Below are 15,848 nucleotides of genomic sequence, written 5' to 3' on the forward strand. Positions count from 1 at the left end.
ATATAGTGGCATGAGGTCCGCAGGCCACCAGTTGCCCATCCCTGTAATTCCTCTACAGTAAATACCCACAAGCTATTTTTTGGGCAAATCTCCACCCTGGAAATTCTACCCAACCCCCTCAAGGCACAAAAAGGAGACAAACAAGACGATTGATTCCCCGACTGATGTCATGCCCCCAGGAAGATCATGTGCAAGAGTGCTCCTCTATCTATCTGTCAGTCATGCAGAAGTAGCAGCATCATTCCGCAATCGTTGACGAGACAGACAGAAGAGCGAGGGAGGGAGGGAGAGGACCCTCTCCTCCCCTCACATGCAAACAGGCATCTGCCACCAAGAGAGAGAAAGAGAGAGCGAGAGGAAGAGAGAGAGCCAGAGAAGGGGGGAGGGGGGGTGGACTCACCCGCTTCAGGGGCCTATGGTCCATCAAAGGGCTTCGCAGGAACAGTAAAACAACAGCAGCTGTTAGCACCAATGCCCGTGTGGCAGTGGGCTCTGAACGTGTGTGTGGGCAATATGTATGGTGTGTGTTCTCGTGCGCGCGTGCACGTTCCAACATTACTGCTCACCTGTGGCGGCATCGGAGCAGAAACCTCAGGATCTTGCGTGCAGCCTGGTTCTGTTTCTTTGTCAGAAGGTTGCTGCGGGCAAAGGCATAAGTGTGAGCCTTTTTTTTTAATGGGAAACAATGATTGTGAGTACAGGTTTTGTGTTTTCAGCACCTGAGGGAGTGTCTGTAAGAGCGATAGTATTGCTGTATGAGGACTGCTGCTCTGCGACTCTGCTGGAACTTCCTCTGCTCATGGAAACTCCGGAAACGACTCTGGATCAGGATGGCTGCCAGGGTCATCCTCTTATAAAGTGCATACTGAAAGCAGTTGGGTTGTAAACTCGTCATATGACAGTAAAAATTTTCACTACTGAACAGACTTTTAAAAAATGCTTCAGAAAGATACTGGTTCCTTGGAGGTGCAATAGGTAGAGTATATGGAAAGCCATTTGAGCATGTATTCAATATCCTTGACATCCAGTTCAGTTACTCAAGGAAAAGTTTTTTTTTCGAATGGCTGAACTAATGCAACAGATATTACAGGACTCTTGATCATTCAAATGCTTGGTGGGGATTTCTTTCTTTGTGATGACAATAGAAAGGTACCATGACAAATGACCAATGGCAAAAAGAAAAAACATGAACATGCAAATTGTTGAAGCAGTCTGTGTCCTGGCGGCTCAGTTGACAATAATAATAAAAAAAATGATAAAAATAAAATTGCTTTTTAATGCCCGCAGACCCCTGCACACCTGCTTGGTGTCTTAGCAAATCTGCCAAACGGTGGCTTTTCTGGTGCATGCATCTCTGTCCAGGCTGCTCAGTACAATAAATTGCTAAGAATAATAAAAGAAAAATGAAATGTAGACTGCAGAAAGAGCTAGGCGTATGCAAAGTGACTTGGATCCTATTCCCTGTGCTGGTACGGCGCCATTTATTGCTAGAACCATTTTTCTAAGATATATTATCATACTGAAGTCCAATTTAACAGGAAAAGAAAGTAATATTTAAAAAAATATTTAAAAAATATAACATACACATAATGTTTTATTCTAAATGAGATGCCTTTACTCTCTAAGAAAAGGACTTTAGTTATAAAAAAAAAATCAGTTTGAAAAGATTTTGACTACAATAATGCAGCTTTAGTTCCAAAACGTTTTAAGTATGATTGTCCCATACCTGCTTGTATCTCTTATAACAGCGTTGAATCACTGCTGCAATCTCTTTGCGTTGTTCCTGAATAGGACCCTGAAGGGGGTGATGGTAAGAATTTGTATAAAAGCTGCTCATGCAAGCAAGCAAACATGTATCACTCAAGATAGATAGATACATGACAGGAAGAGTAGATCATCGAAGCATTTACACCATGTGAAATTGGAGTGGAGGTTGGGGGGGTCACGCGAGAAAACGGCTACCTTGTGTTTTCGAAGAGAGTGCAGAGCATTCCTGATGGTGTCACACAGCTCTCTCTGCTCCGCTTCTGTCATGGCAAGAAAGGAGGAGTCCGTTTTCAAGCGTTCGGCTTTCATAGCTGCGGAGAGGAAGGAGTTCCAATCAGAGGGGGTTGATGGAGCTTCCTTAGCTTGAGGACACTACTCACCCTCAGGCCCTGAGTGAGAGTTTGCTTTCGGGCCAGGAGTCTGGGGCTTGGCATTAAGGAACCTGCGGAGCAAAATGTATGTCTAAGTCAAGCGTAGATGATCAGAATACGTTGGTTTCATTTACCTTTCCACCTCAGCAAGATAACCGGACAGTAGTCTGACATCGCCGCCGAGGCCCACCCTTCCGGAGTCTGTCTCAGTCTCCATATCCTCCTGTTTGAGTCGAGCAGTGGATGTCTCCATGATGTGATCAGTGAGCATTGAAATGTCCATCTGCAACAAACACACACACGCTTGTCACTTAAAAAAAATCACTTGTGTGGTTGTAAGTCAAGGTACCGGTGTCTTTATGTAAATGTGGTGCAAGTCCCAGTCCTACCTGCAAGTCCTCTGTGTTATCCTGATAGGTCAGCAGCTCCGTCCCCTCTCCCCTCTCTGACAGGACTCTCTGGCGCAGGTGAACAGCCAGTCGCTCCTTGCCGAGAATCCTCCTGGCTAGACTACGCTGCCCCAGAGTCTGTCTCAGACTCCACCTGGCCCCGCCTCCAGACTCCCCTATCCTGGCCTGCAGGTGGGAGAAGGAGGGGCTGGCGAGCTGAAGACAGTCAGGACTGAAGCTGGCGGGAGGTGCGCTCCGATTGCTGAGGTTGGGATGTTGGCTTTGTTGAGGACTTGGAAGAGGGGAAGTGTGAGTGTTCGGGCTGTGGTGGTTGGGGAGGGAGTTGAGGTTGCTGGAGGTTGAGTTAGCGAGCTGTTGCTGGGTGGGCTTGAGTCTTTTCGCTGGGGGTGGACCCCCTTGCTCTCCCTGGGTTGTCTGTGAAGCTCTGTGTCCTGTTTGGTTCCAGGTCTGGTTGCTGGGCTGGCTCTCAGTGCGGGCTCGCTTCAGTTCTAGGGGAATTGGAATAAGAACCGAATATAAGCAAAAGCTCATGTATATCCCAATTACATGATATAATGGGTCAGTTCAGCCAAACATATGTTCTTTTCTTCTTTCCCACCTGAGTTTCCATTTGAGGAGTGACTGTTGTTTATTCTGCTGATCTCGGAGCCTCCTCTCCACCTGTCCATCCACGTGTCAGCAGGCTGACTTTGAGCTTGAAGACTTTGTTGTAGCTGCTCCAAGAGCTCAGCCAGTCGCGTGTGGCCCCGAGATCTAGCGATATTGAGTGGCAAGCGTCCCAGAGAATCGGGAATTGCCAAAGCTCTTGGGTCCCACTGGTAAAGCACCAGTGCTGCATCAGTATGACCCAGAGCACATGCCCACATCTGGAAAGACCAATGGGATGTCATCACACACGGACATGGAGAAAAGACCGCAGAAGGAAATATCGATCACTCACCAGTGGTGTGCAGGAGAAATGGTCGACATTAAGAGGATCCACCTCCAGCTCGAGGTCAATACTGTCAGCGTGCTTGGTGCTGCAGAGCAAAATGGTCACGTGAGATGCTGCGTCCCTCTCTATGTTCTGCTATAATTATTTGTTACTCACCGCCAGCGGATGAGAGTCTGAATGAGCCCGGCATAGCCTTGAGCTGCAGCCAGATGCAATAAGGTCATTCCTCTCGAGTTCTTGCTGTGGACGAGCTGATTGGAGGAAGCCCAACAGGGCTGGGACATCATCTTCTCGCACACGACTACAACACGACCCTCAAATGAGCTGTGGTCAGGGGACGTCTGGGGAAGAAATTGTTACAGTGATTGAAGTGTTGTTTTATTTCCACCAAGGATGTTTTCATGTTCAAAAGAAAAAGTCTACAAGGTTTTGCCCCAAGAAATAACCTGTTAATGTTTGGTGCAAACAAGGGAAAAAAATGAAGTGGAGCCTGACATACAAGTTTAATTCACTCTGTGAACATGCTTGTATCTCAAATCAGCTTCCTCCATTGAAATGAATGCATATCTCATCAAGCCGTTCTAGCCTCCTATTTTCTAATGGGAACAATCGCACTTAATAACATTGTCACCTCGTTAATAAAACATACAGTAATGACATAATTAAATACAATGTAAACAATTAAACAGCCGTGATTAATTTAATTGTGTGTCATTTTATGGTGCATGTACCTCGGCCACCAGGGGCCGGTATAACAGACATGCAGATTAAACGAAGGCAACGTTCACAACAGCTTTGAGCCCCTTTATCGGCAGCTGGAGTTTCGAGTGCCCTTTTACAGGACAAATGGGACTAGAGAATCCTTTGTACCCAAAACAAGAAAATATAAATGACCCTAATATCAGCAAATGTCTGCACGCTACTGAACAGCATTCTAATTTTAAATACCCGCCTGAGATTTCTTTTTCCTTTTGTTGTTCATTCATGTTCAAGAAATTCCTCATTGAAACAAATTGCATCTTTCTGCCTTACTTGAGATTGCTGTTCGGCAGCTCCCCCTCCCTCTACACCTCCACTCTTGGTTGCCATAGTTTCAGAGCCAGGGTTTTGATTGGTTATATCCGCCATCCTCTGTTCCATCTGCTCCAGACGCTCCAAGATGGACATCCTGAACTGGGTATCTGCAGAAAATAATAGATGAGCTTTTCAAAACAACAGTTACTGTCTCTTAGAAGATAAGCAGTCCTAAGGTTGTTTATGAGGGGCTTGACATAAATCTACACACCCAAGGACCATCCAGGGTCTAAATCAGCAATGAAAAGTGAAAGTACATCCAGCATCAGACAAGCTTATGAATAATTTTTACATGGCTGCAAGTGTGACCCTTCATTCCCATGCAGCTGCAGTTTGCTGCAGTGCACATCATGTCACTCAGGCTCTTTATTTCCCTCTCCTCTCCACTGTCTGTAGCACACAGACTGAGGAAAAAAAGAGGGAGGAGCCATGTGAGTGACACAAACATCAGGCTCCAAACATTCCAGTTCACCAATCAGAGGTAGAGATTATCGATCAGTGTGAATAAAAAGCCAATCATACGACAAATGCCATATTCCAGATGTACAAGCTGTAACCACAGAGAAAGAAAAAGGGAAACAAAATCGACTTCAAAATTTGACACACATTTTGTACATTTCAAAACAACACTTTTCTTTATCGATACTCTCAGCTGGCAAATGCTTTGATATATTTCTCAAGCCGCTCTAAACTGCCTCACCATCAATTCCTGTTAATAGTTATTCTTCAGTGAGACCGCGATGTCAGAAGTTTGCCATTGTTTTTTTTAAACACTATTCCTCGCCAGGAAAAACTCATCATGAACAAAATAATTCGAGCAACTACCAACTGCTTATCGTCATACTTTTAATGAGATTGTTATAGTCCCTGGACTCATCCATTTTCAAGCAGGCAATTTCCATCTATAAAAACATCATAGATCATAACAACAACAGCAATAAAGAAATGTCAATGCACACATGCTGTTATGGAAGGTCAACTGGATGTGCATGGCATACACATAAGTCATAAACAGCACGTTAATATTGGTTGCAATTGTGTAAGCGGCTCCAGGAGGTAAATAGCCTCCCCGCACTTGTTGTGTTATTGTTCTCCAGCTCTGCTTCCAACAAAAGCAACCTCTGAGATTTTTTTTTTTTAACTCAAACATTTAGCAAGCAAACACAAACACTACCATCGGATGAAATCAATTTTGATCATAGTCAGTCTAACAATAAATAATTTGAATGCAAGCATGCAGCATCACCCGAATAAACAAACACTTGCACTACATGGAGGCAAAACCAGCAATTTCCAAAGATGAATTTTAAAATAAAATGAAATCATATCATTTACGAACCCAAACAGCGACTGTCTCTTTGTTCCAGTTTCTGCTCAACCGCGTTAGTTTGAAGTGTGCGACACTCACGTCGATACTCCCAACAACAGTGAGAGAGGGGAGGGGGCCAGAGAGTGAGCGAGCGAGCGAGCGAGAGAGAGAGAAATCGCACGTTGTGCGTGAAGAGAGCAGCGGCGCTCTTCTCTTCAAATCAGCCCGCCAGACTTTGGAGCAGCAGGAGGTTTAGGTCGTCATCGCCGCATGTGAAGACTGCACACCCAACTAAACTGGAGCAGACATGAGACGATGCGTAGACGTACTTTTGAACCATTTTATATTTTACCTCCACACTTTGCTGAACATGGCTAAGCGTCCCTCACCAAAGTCGTGTTTATGAATCCAACCTTTAGCGGGCTGTCAATGGCACGGCGACTGAGCCACATTGTGTTTGCCCTTCAGTCGTGCATGTACGCTGTGACCGCGTAGCCGCATTGCCGCAGTGCGCAAGGCGCAGAATGGGGGCGCATGCACACACACGAGCGCGCGCGGTAAAATCAGGGCATGCGTCGCCGAGGAGACACGTGTGTTACCAGACTTTGCATTCAAGCCCAGACAACCTGCCTGACACCGCCGCAGTACTTTGAAATCAAATCTGACGTCATTAGAAATAGTGAAATACTAAATGAATATATACCAATATGCTTCCTTATTTGCATGAGACGTGTAGAATAAAACCAGAGTGAAAGTGGAGGGAGTCCAAATACACTCACGCGCAAACACACACACACTTAGAACCTAACACACACATCACGTTGACCTTTTTACTCCTCAGAGGGCCATACAAAATCCAACCATGCATTTTCTAGACCGCTTATTCTCACTGGGCGCACAGGTGTCGTCTAGTCTAGTGCAATTTACAAAGTATGGTTCCTTGGAGGATTGGTGCAGTTTTACAATTTACCAGGGAAAACCAACGTAAGCAGAGCGAGAACATGAAAATGAAAACTTCACAAAGCACAGCCGGAGTCAATGTCAGAACCACAGCAGACATTCGAACTGAGAGTGTGAAGAAATTAACACAGTGTATTTTCCCCTAGTTTATAAATGTTTCATAATTTCATCTATTCTCTTTCATTCACATAGTCATAATTTTACACACATTGCTCACAATGAAAAAACGCATGTTCTAATCTTTAAAACTCATTAAATCTTAAGCATTTGGAATAATTGCAAGCAGTTCATGGCCACTTTGCAAGTATAACAGTTTGGCAATACACAGGCTGAATACTCTCACCGTCCAAAGACAGCCAGTCGTGTTGAGAGGATGGGAGAGCAGGAAGGTCGCGTGCCTTGTATTCAAAAACCACAGAAGAAGAGATGACCTCGCCACCCATTGCTACCTGTAGCATGACGAGTCCTGTGTCATGGGCTGGAAAAAAAAAATAAGATGAATGATTAATAAAGAGTGGAGTCTAATATACTACCCCAACCTTCGGCATAGTTTTTATATTATCGCTCTCTAAATAAACATTATTATCTATAAGGCCGAATAATTGATACAGGGGCATCTGTACCTAATCAAGTGGCCTGTTCTTACAGTCTAGGGATGACCATATGATTGACCGTTGATTTGAAGTAGGTGTCAATAATATTGTGGCTGTAATGTATGCATGTCAAATGACAAAATATATCATAAGATACCGTGGAGACAGATGACATACCTGGACAGTAACAGCGCAGCACGCCAGGCTGGATGAGGGCCGCAGGGACGCTGATGTGGTCAAACAGACAACTGTACTCGCTGCTTGACTCCAACCACGGCCCCGTGATAAGGACCTTCACGCCACCCTGCGGCACAAACACCGGTTAGTGGAATTTGACACAATATGGTGACGTTGTCACAGGAAGCTGTAAACAGCAAGTCCCAAAATAGAAATGAACCAATACAATAATAATCATAGACCGAGTAAGGTGGAAGTGAAGATAATTGGAAAACATTTCATAAAAAAATAAAAAATGAAGCATCAACAGATGATTAAATGCTCTTTCAACTTCTAAAGGCATTAGGGACTGCAAATGTGCAAAACAACAATAGAATGGGAATGAAAAAGAAAATTAAACAAGAATAAAATGCTTTGATTCACATCTAGAGTTCTCAATGGAAATGCCTTTGGAAAGGTCTTAAGCGTAAACAAATACAAACAAAAAGAAAATCGGCCTGGATTGCACCTTTGTTAGGTTTCCCCATAAATACTAAAGCACAAAGCATATTGTCCTAAGAGTGACGTGCCAAAGTTGTTCAACAACTGTACAATTCAGTGCGATAGATGGATGAATTAATGAAGCCACCCAGAGGAATCCATGTAATATTGAAATTTCATTAACTCGGCAATCAGTCGCGAGCATGATTCCATTTTTTAACAGCAGTACAAGGCGTCTTCCATCATGTGTCAGTTTTATTTTACTCCAGGCAACAATGATGAATAAATAATGATACTAATGTTGTTACTAACCTCTGGATAAGACCACTCTGGGGAGTAGTCTGTCACAGCAAACAGCCTCCCGGTCTCTTGGAGCATTCCCAGAGCTCCTTGCTCCACTTCCGAGCCCTGTAGGTGGCCTTCCCCTGTGCCCTGCTCCTCTCCCACCGCGCCCTCCTGAGGCATCAGCACCCCGTTGACGGCAGCCCCTACCCCGCCCGCAGACCCTTCGACCGAGATGAAATCATTGATTAGATCAGAGAACTGGCTTCCAAACGAAGCCTCAAAGCCCTCCAGGCTGATGGCTGCTCCTGCTGCAGCCGCCGTGGCAGTTACGCCTCCACCTTGTGGAGGAAGAGAGGAATTGTAGAGTGCCCTCTCCATGCTCGCACCAGCAGCGCCTATTGACTGAGGACTGGCCACCACCGAGCCGCCGGCCCCAGACAAGCTTACTCCGTTACATAGAATTTCATTTTCTCCTCCTCCAGCAGGCCCGCAGCCCCCTCCCGCTTCGTCCCCAACTCCATTGCCATCTGTAGGTTGAAGGTAGTGTTCAGCGTCCACACTGGCGTAAGCCTCGTGAGCAGCGCCAGGTTTGAGCAGCAACTCTGCGCCATTCTCAAGAACTTTGCCACCGACCTCCTGGCGAACCCCGCCGCCGGGCTGCTCAACATTAGCGTCCTGGCCCGTTAGGGGGAAAGAGGCCACTGATGTTCCTTTTCCGTTCCTCCCACACAGGGCTTGGTCTTGACTGGTTTGGTGGAGGTGTGCATGGTGGTCTCCGTTGGTGATCGGGTGATCCGCCGGCAGGCTGATGTAAGCTCTGGCGTCATCGGATTCCTGTGCTGCCTCAGTGCCGTTGGTTTGCTGCTGGGAGGGTGGGTTGGTGTGCGTGGAGGTCTGGAGGAAGAGATTTGGCGAAGGGTGGTGCGCGGACTGGGTGAGACCCGGGACGCACGGTGATGACATGACAGCACTAAAGTCCATCTGCTCCAGAGTGGTGCTGGGGCTGAGGCCCGCCCCCTCTCCGACATAACTACTCTGCGGGGCCAGTGGCTGCTCCATAGGCGTCGCTTCCTTCTTGATGTTGTTGACGAGGGACGGGTTGTACACGAAGCCGTTAGATGAACAGTGGATCCCCCCATCGTTATCGTTACACCCCTCAGTCTTTCCTCCACCTCCTCCGTAGGTCTGACCCTGCTTGGGGTTATTAAGGAAGCAGTCAGGGTCAAAGGTCATGGCAGCCTCTGGAAGGCTGACACCTCCGCCCGTGTCAAGTGAACTGGAAAGAACCAACTCTCCTCCCTCTCCTAAGCCCACGCCTCCGGGAAAGGAGGCAAACCTCTGGTTTTCGGGGGCGACGGCCAACAGGATGCCAGTGGCGGCGCTCTCGTGGGTGGACGGCAGAAGGTGGGTGTGGCCAGCTGAATAAACCGAATCCCCGGTTAGCGTGGTGACTTCGGACATGAACACGGCAGTGCTCTGCGACAGGCCGGCACTGATGGCGAGCGCAGGGCTGTCCGCCATGTCACTGGTGATTGAGAGCGGGGAACTCTGGGTAGTGTCAGGGACCTCCACCTGGTTGGTGGAGGTGGAGGAGGACACTTCCATGCTGCTCTGCGGGAGAAGGGAGGGCTTTGGCATTCGGCCGTTCCTCCTGTCGCCCCCGCCTGCCCTGCTCCTGCGCCCCCCTGGACTGGGCTCTGTCTGACCCTCTGAAACATCGCTGTTCTGGACCTCTGTGCCATCTGCTTCCTCAGATCTCTGGCCTGCTGTGGCGCCGCCACCCGCTGTCGCGCCACCCCCTGCTGCTGCCCCTGACTCCTGCTTGGATGAGATGATGCGCTGCTTGACACTGGAGCATTTCTGGTGTAGGCTGCTTCCAGCACCTGGCACACAACCAATACAAGATTTCCATAAAAAATGAACATCAAATGAAGAGAGAGCGTTTAATTTCACTCGATCGCATTATTTCAAGTGCACGTCGGCGCCCTCCAGTGACTGTAATGTAAAGTGACGGTACTCATCTGTCGTGCGGCTCACGGTCAGTGATCCAAACACTCTCTGTGACGCTCATGCAAAATGCATGAGCAGATTTGTAAAACATTTACATTCAACCAAGATACAAAAAATATTGTAATCCTGAATTTGTTCATGAAGCCAATGGAGGGATAGATGTGATTCACTGGCAAGAGATATGAGTACTACTTAAGTCAACAAGCCACTTTGTTCTGGGCAGCCGTCCTTATTCGTCCTTCAAAACCAGATCAAAAGATGAGCGATTAGGTAATTTTCCGCGTGTGTGTGTGTATGTGTGTACAGAAGTTATCTTCTCCCTCTCTGGTGCTGACTTATGAATAATACATGCTAGATATTTTGGGCACCTCCAGCCTGGGCCCCTCTATCCAACCACCCCTTTTTATTGGTTCTTTGGTGCAATGCGTAATTGCCTGTAGGTGGCAGCATGGCACTGACTTTTAGAATTATCCCCTAAAAACAAAAACATAAAAAGAACAGCTGAAATTGCACAGCCGGTTCTTTATAGTAGTCTCTACATCACAAGTTCTGCAGTTGCCTCTTATCTCAAGTGGATTTGGGAAAGCCGAGCCAGCAGTGTTTTTGAAGTCGTACATTTGAAGTTTGGGTATGATTGTTTTTTTTTTGTTTCCTTTTTAATTCTAATCACAATAACCGCTTTGGTTGCTGACACAGTATGATTCTGCGGGCTGGGCCAGTGAGCGGCAAAGGGGCTGGAAGCGATAACTCACACATAGGTTTGAGTTGTCCGATGAGCTCCTCCTTGCTCCACTTGGCCCACTCCTTCCTGTCCGTGTTGATAGAGCAGAGAACGGGGCCGCATGGCTTCCCGCTATCGTCCACCGCCGGAACGTTCAGATAGTGCACCAGCACGATGTCCGGGTTCTATAAGACAGCAAGACACGTCTCGTTGGTAAAACATGGCCTTTATGTTTGCTCATCTGTCTCTATCAACAAGAGAGTACATTGATGCAGTGTATTTGCAGAAGGAGAAGGAAAGGACACGGAAAGCAGAGGAGTATGCGGAGGTCAGGAAGGAGGTCGGATATAGCGTGTCAGACAAGATTCTCTCACCTGCCTATAAAACATTTAACAGCTCAAGCCCAGTCACTGCTCTCCCTTCCTTGCATTGCAGGGCCAGCAGAAACGTCCGCACGTGTGTTGGTGTGCGTGCGATTTAGAGAGTGAATTAACGAATGAACAGGTCAGCACGGTGCTCGCCGTACTGTAGCCCACCGGCAGGCCTACTATGGAATTGATATCCCATGAATGATTCAACAAGTGTGTATGTGGCTGGACAGCAGCAGAGAGAGAGAGAGAGAGAGAGAGAGAGAGAGAGAGAGAGAAAGAGAGAGAGAGGCTCCTCTTGATAAAAGATTCAGTAGACAGACTCAGGTGAGGGGGAGGGCGTGCTGAGGTGGAACAAGAAAATGGCACAGTGGGCTGCTGCAGCACCACACTGTGCAATGCAACAGAACAGACAGGCTCATTTATGATCATATTCACTGATGTGATGTGATATATGTGCAAAGAGCAGAAAATGGCACATTACTGAGGGAGGAAGCAGAAGTTCCCCTGCCAAATGTTCAACTCTGAGAGTCACAAGGGAATCAAATGCGCTGAAAAATAAAATATATTTGATAGGGGGCAAATTCAATTTACACCATGTGGCGAGAACGTCCTTGTAAAATTCATGTGACAAATTATGCAAGACCTATTGGCAAGGAATGCATGAATATGTATTAGATTTCCATATTTTAAATGAATATCGCTGGGCATCCAATATTTTCTTGGAAATGAAGGGAATGTTTAAGATTCAACATGTAGGTCTGGAGATGATGAAGTTCTGGTTACCCGCTCTTGCATGGCCAATCAAGGGCGGGATGTGTGTGTGTGTGTGGGTTCTTTTCACACGAGCTGGAGGGGGCAGGGGTGAGCTTAAAAAATCTATATGTGTGAAATGTGTGTGTGGATGTTGTATGGCACTCCAGGGTGTTTTCCTGGGGAGGACCACATGGAGAGAGAAGTGCCTTAAGACCTTGATAGGTTGTGCAAGTGAGGAATAGCGTGAAAAGTTCAAGCGGGGAAAAAAAGTTTCCTCAGCAAAGCGTGTTCACCAGATATATCCTGAGTGGAACGATAAACCCAGCAATGGCGTCCACTTTTATTATCACCCGACTTTTTAGTACAGTCTGCCTCATTAAATTTTGAAGAGGAGGATGTTTATCAATGCTTTATGTTGGAGGTTAGTGTGCTGTTTTGAAAATGTTATGGACAATTTAAGAGATTAAACATGTGGTGCGTAAAATTAACAATATACTATCCAGTTTCTGGTAGTTTAGCCCTGTGTAGAGTTGTGAATTAACATAACATGCTTGAAGAAGAAATCCATGTCGAGCCGGAGCGACGTGGCCGTAAACAGCTTCAACTTGTCACGATGGCTTGATATAATTTATCCTTCCCTGTTATACAGTCGTCTTGATTGAATGTTGAGAAGCTGGGAAAGGGGGCGGGTGGCTTACCTGCAGCAGCCAATAGCATCTACGGTGGAAGGTGGGGATGATGGAGGAGTGGACGTAGCAGCCATACAGACACTAGAGAGAGGAGAGGGGATTTCGGTTGGGGGGTGGGGGGGGGGGGAGCGGGACACAAGGAGAGGATGAGGTGAGGACAGCAAAGGAGAGAACAGCAAAGGAGAACTCAGGTTATAGCCACTCAGGTCGTATTCATTTAGGAGCTAAACATGCCGATGTACGTATTTTCGAAAAAGGTCCTTGGTTAGATGTTGTCGACTTGTAAAATATCAATAATTGGCACCGGGGTATGAATATCGATCGATAGGCTGAACCTGCTCTGGCTCCTGCGGGATTTCCCTGTGGAAGGTCGAAACGGTCTCCTATCAAGGTCATCACATTGTTAAGACACAATTGTACAGACAGCGGCGGCGAATACTTGACATGCAGGATATATAATAGCAACACGAAAAGTCGCTTCTTTTTACTGTCTCATTCGCACTCTCATTTTCTTGCCATTTTGCCTCTTCAGAGAAAAAGCCCGCAAGCTATCCAAAGTGTGTTTGGCCAAAGGCAGAGTGCATTTCCATATATTTCCATCTGATATGAGGAGGCTCTCAATCCAGGGGTTGTGTTTTTCCTGTCTCTCACTGTCCTCCTCCTCTCCCACCGCCGCTCCGCCATTCCTGCCCCCTGCACGACACAATGCTTTCTTGCTTGAGGGGGTCCCAGGAAGAGGTGACACAAACAATTACTGAGCAACTACCGGGGAGAGAAACACTTGCCTTTGGATGTGTGTGTGTATGTCTGTGTGTGTTTGTGCACGGCAGCAGAAAAATGCATGTCAGATGATTGTCAGTGCGAGTGTGGGGTTGTAAATAATAGAGGTGCAGATGGGAAGAGTTGATCTCAATTATTCCCTTTGCCTATGTCTGCTTTTCATTTATGCACAACTAGTGAGCCTTCCATGAGCGCCGCCTCGCCGTCGCGTCTTTGCTTTCCAGTCTCCCTCCGTCTTTCTCTTCCTGACACATGCACGCTCACTGCTCTCACCTCTTGGTACATTCCTGCTGAATAATCAATTTCGGAGCTGGCCGATGTGACTCAAACACACGCGCACACACACAGGCACGCACAGACGCTGCCTTGAGACTGGATCGATACCCCTCTCTGTTCTGCTGAAGAAGGCATTGACATCATTCCTGGCTGCTGGCCAAACACACTCTTATCCTTCAGAAAAGAGAGAGCCAGGGGAAGGGAGACAGGGACAGGAGCAGGACCAGGAGCAGGGAGAGCGCGGAGGAGTGACAGCTCTCACACAAACACACTTAGGCGCACGTACACAGGTATATCGCTCTTAGCCCTGTAGCTCCAGCATGTGTGTGTGTGTGTGTGTGTTTGTGTGTGCCCTTGCGTTCCACGCATGTGTCTACAAGGAGTGAAGGAGTGACTAACATTATGGATTGGATTGGCAGCGAAGCACAACTCAGCACAAAAAGAGATCACAGACTTGTTTCTTCTTCACGGCAGCCTCTCACCTCCACACCCTGGACTTTGAGCTTCATGTGATCCTCCCGGGTGGTCTTCCCATCTTTCCTTTTCTTCCAGCAGTAGCCATCTTTCCTGTACTTGACCTTCTTGCGGTTGTAAAGGATCATGGAGCCATTTTGAGGCCTGTTAGGAGGGAAGAGTAAAATGTGTCAACGAAGCGCGCGCTGTGAGAATTAGTATGACACGGGAGAATAAATATTGTGTAACGTGGTGATGTCATTGATAATGTCAGCGTTTCATTGCTCAGTGAGATGGAAATTTCCCAGTGTTATTGGCAAAGAATGTCAAGGTTAAACTCCCAAATTCAACACACACGCGCACGCACGCACGCACGCACACACACACACACACACGTGTATATTTAAGTAGGTCCATCCATTAACACAGCACAAGCATTAGCGTCTGAGTACAGACTCGATACATACGATTCATGGTGCAATGATTAATCGATTAGCAGTGAATCTATTGTCAAATCATAAATGATTATTTTTGATAATCGATGAATCATTTGGATACCCTTTTGTAATTTAATTTAAAATCGTCCTAATGCTCACAATCTCATCTCCTCATCAGTAAATGTCTTAAATGTCGGCAGTCTTCCATGAAAGTGGACTGGCCAACAATATTTATTCATTTATTTTATTTTGTTTTCTGGGTAATTTAGTGTGCTGAGTCAGAAAAGGACATCAGTTGGCGTGAATTTGGCTTCACATTTGAAGATATAAATATTTTTGACAACTAATGGACTGATTTATGTGCTTTGATGTTTACAATGAAAATCAAACAATACTGTACGGACATGCTTGAAAAGACAAATAGAGCCTAATCAAAGGTGCAGCATCAAGTGGTGGAACAACCACCAGCGCTTTTCACATCAGCCTCACTGTCCTCATCCCATTGTGTTGAAAGCAATTGCCTCCGTTCCACTGACCTCGCCATGCATTTCATTATTTTAATGGGGTAATCGCATCAGTTGTACAAACGCGCAGTGTCAGGCTTCTGCATGTTCTGTCTGGAAGGCACAAATTATGCCTTTGCCACTTCTCAATGAATACAGCGTGCAAGAGGTAAGGCTTGCCATCGCCACTATGACTAATAAGAAGATACGTCATATATGAGTTACAGTAGCAGTGGCGGGTCCTGAAATGGAAAAAAAAAAGTTAAAATTACTCTCTTCTATTTTGTCAAATGGTTGCACAAAATAAAATATTATCCAGATACATTTTGAAGTACCAGATGTGTAGTCTACTTACAAAAATGTATCTGAATCAAGAAGATTATAGTTTGTACAACCCACTTGATGAAAAAAATTTGAGTACACGCCATTTTTTTTTAACTGAGCACTCGGCACCTAGAATTTCATGTCATGACCATTGTTATATCATTGACTAAC

The 15,848-nt window shown here is 46.3% G+C and overlaps 1 protein-coding gene across 2 annotated transcripts in view; it reads right to left on the reverse strand.

The window, feature by feature from the left end:
- Positions 1 to 15,848, reverse strand: part of LOC148390376 (calmodulin-binding transcription activator 1-like) — a 50,246-nt gene that overhangs the window by 4,772 nt on the left and 29,626 nt on the right. Inside the window, exons 5-22 of one of the 2 annotated variants that reach the window (XM_088389432.1) lie at positions 14,443 to 14,578; positions 12,914 to 12,985; positions 11,123 to 11,276; positions 8,388 to 10,243; positions 7,596 to 7,722; positions 7,169 to 7,303; positions 4,515 to 4,663; positions 3,639 to 3,823; positions 3,489 to 3,567; positions 3,147 to 3,414; positions 2,528 to 3,036; positions 2,273 to 2,421; positions 2,148 to 2,209; positions 1,963 to 2,078; positions 1,727 to 1,795; positions 720 to 865; positions 567 to 638; positions 401 to 431 (exon numbers count right to left, since the gene is read on the reverse strand). In XM_088389432.1, the coding sequence (XP_088245558.1) occupies positions 401 to 431; positions 567 to 638; positions 720 to 865; positions 1,727 to 1,795; positions 1,963 to 2,078; positions 2,148 to 2,209; positions 2,273 to 2,421; positions 2,528 to 3,036; positions 3,147 to 3,414; positions 3,489 to 3,567; positions 3,639 to 3,823; positions 4,515 to 4,663; positions 7,169 to 7,303; positions 7,596 to 7,722; positions 8,388 to 10,243; positions 11,123 to 11,276; positions 12,914 to 12,985; positions 14,443 to 14,578 (4,315 nt within the window). The remainder of the gene's footprint in view (positions 1 to 400; positions 432 to 566; positions 639 to 719; positions 866 to 1,726; positions 1,796 to 1,962; positions 2,079 to 2,147; positions 2,210 to 2,272; positions 2,422 to 2,527; positions 3,037 to 3,146; positions 3,415 to 3,488; positions 3,568 to 3,638; positions 3,824 to 4,514; positions 4,664 to 7,168; positions 7,304 to 7,595; positions 7,723 to 8,387; positions 10,244 to 11,122; positions 11,277 to 12,913; positions 12,986 to 14,442; positions 14,579 to 15,848) is intronic. The other variant, XM_088389433.1, reaches the window with a different exon arrangement.

Source organism: Syngnathus floridae, chromosome 11 (genome assembly GCF_059516105.1).
Source record: "Syngnathus floridae isolate MCC-2025c chromosome 11, RoL_Sflo_1.0, whole genome shotgun sequence".
Taxonomy (NCBI): Eukaryota; Metazoa; Chordata; class Actinopteri; order Syngnathiformes; family Syngnathidae; genus Syngnathus; species Syngnathus floridae.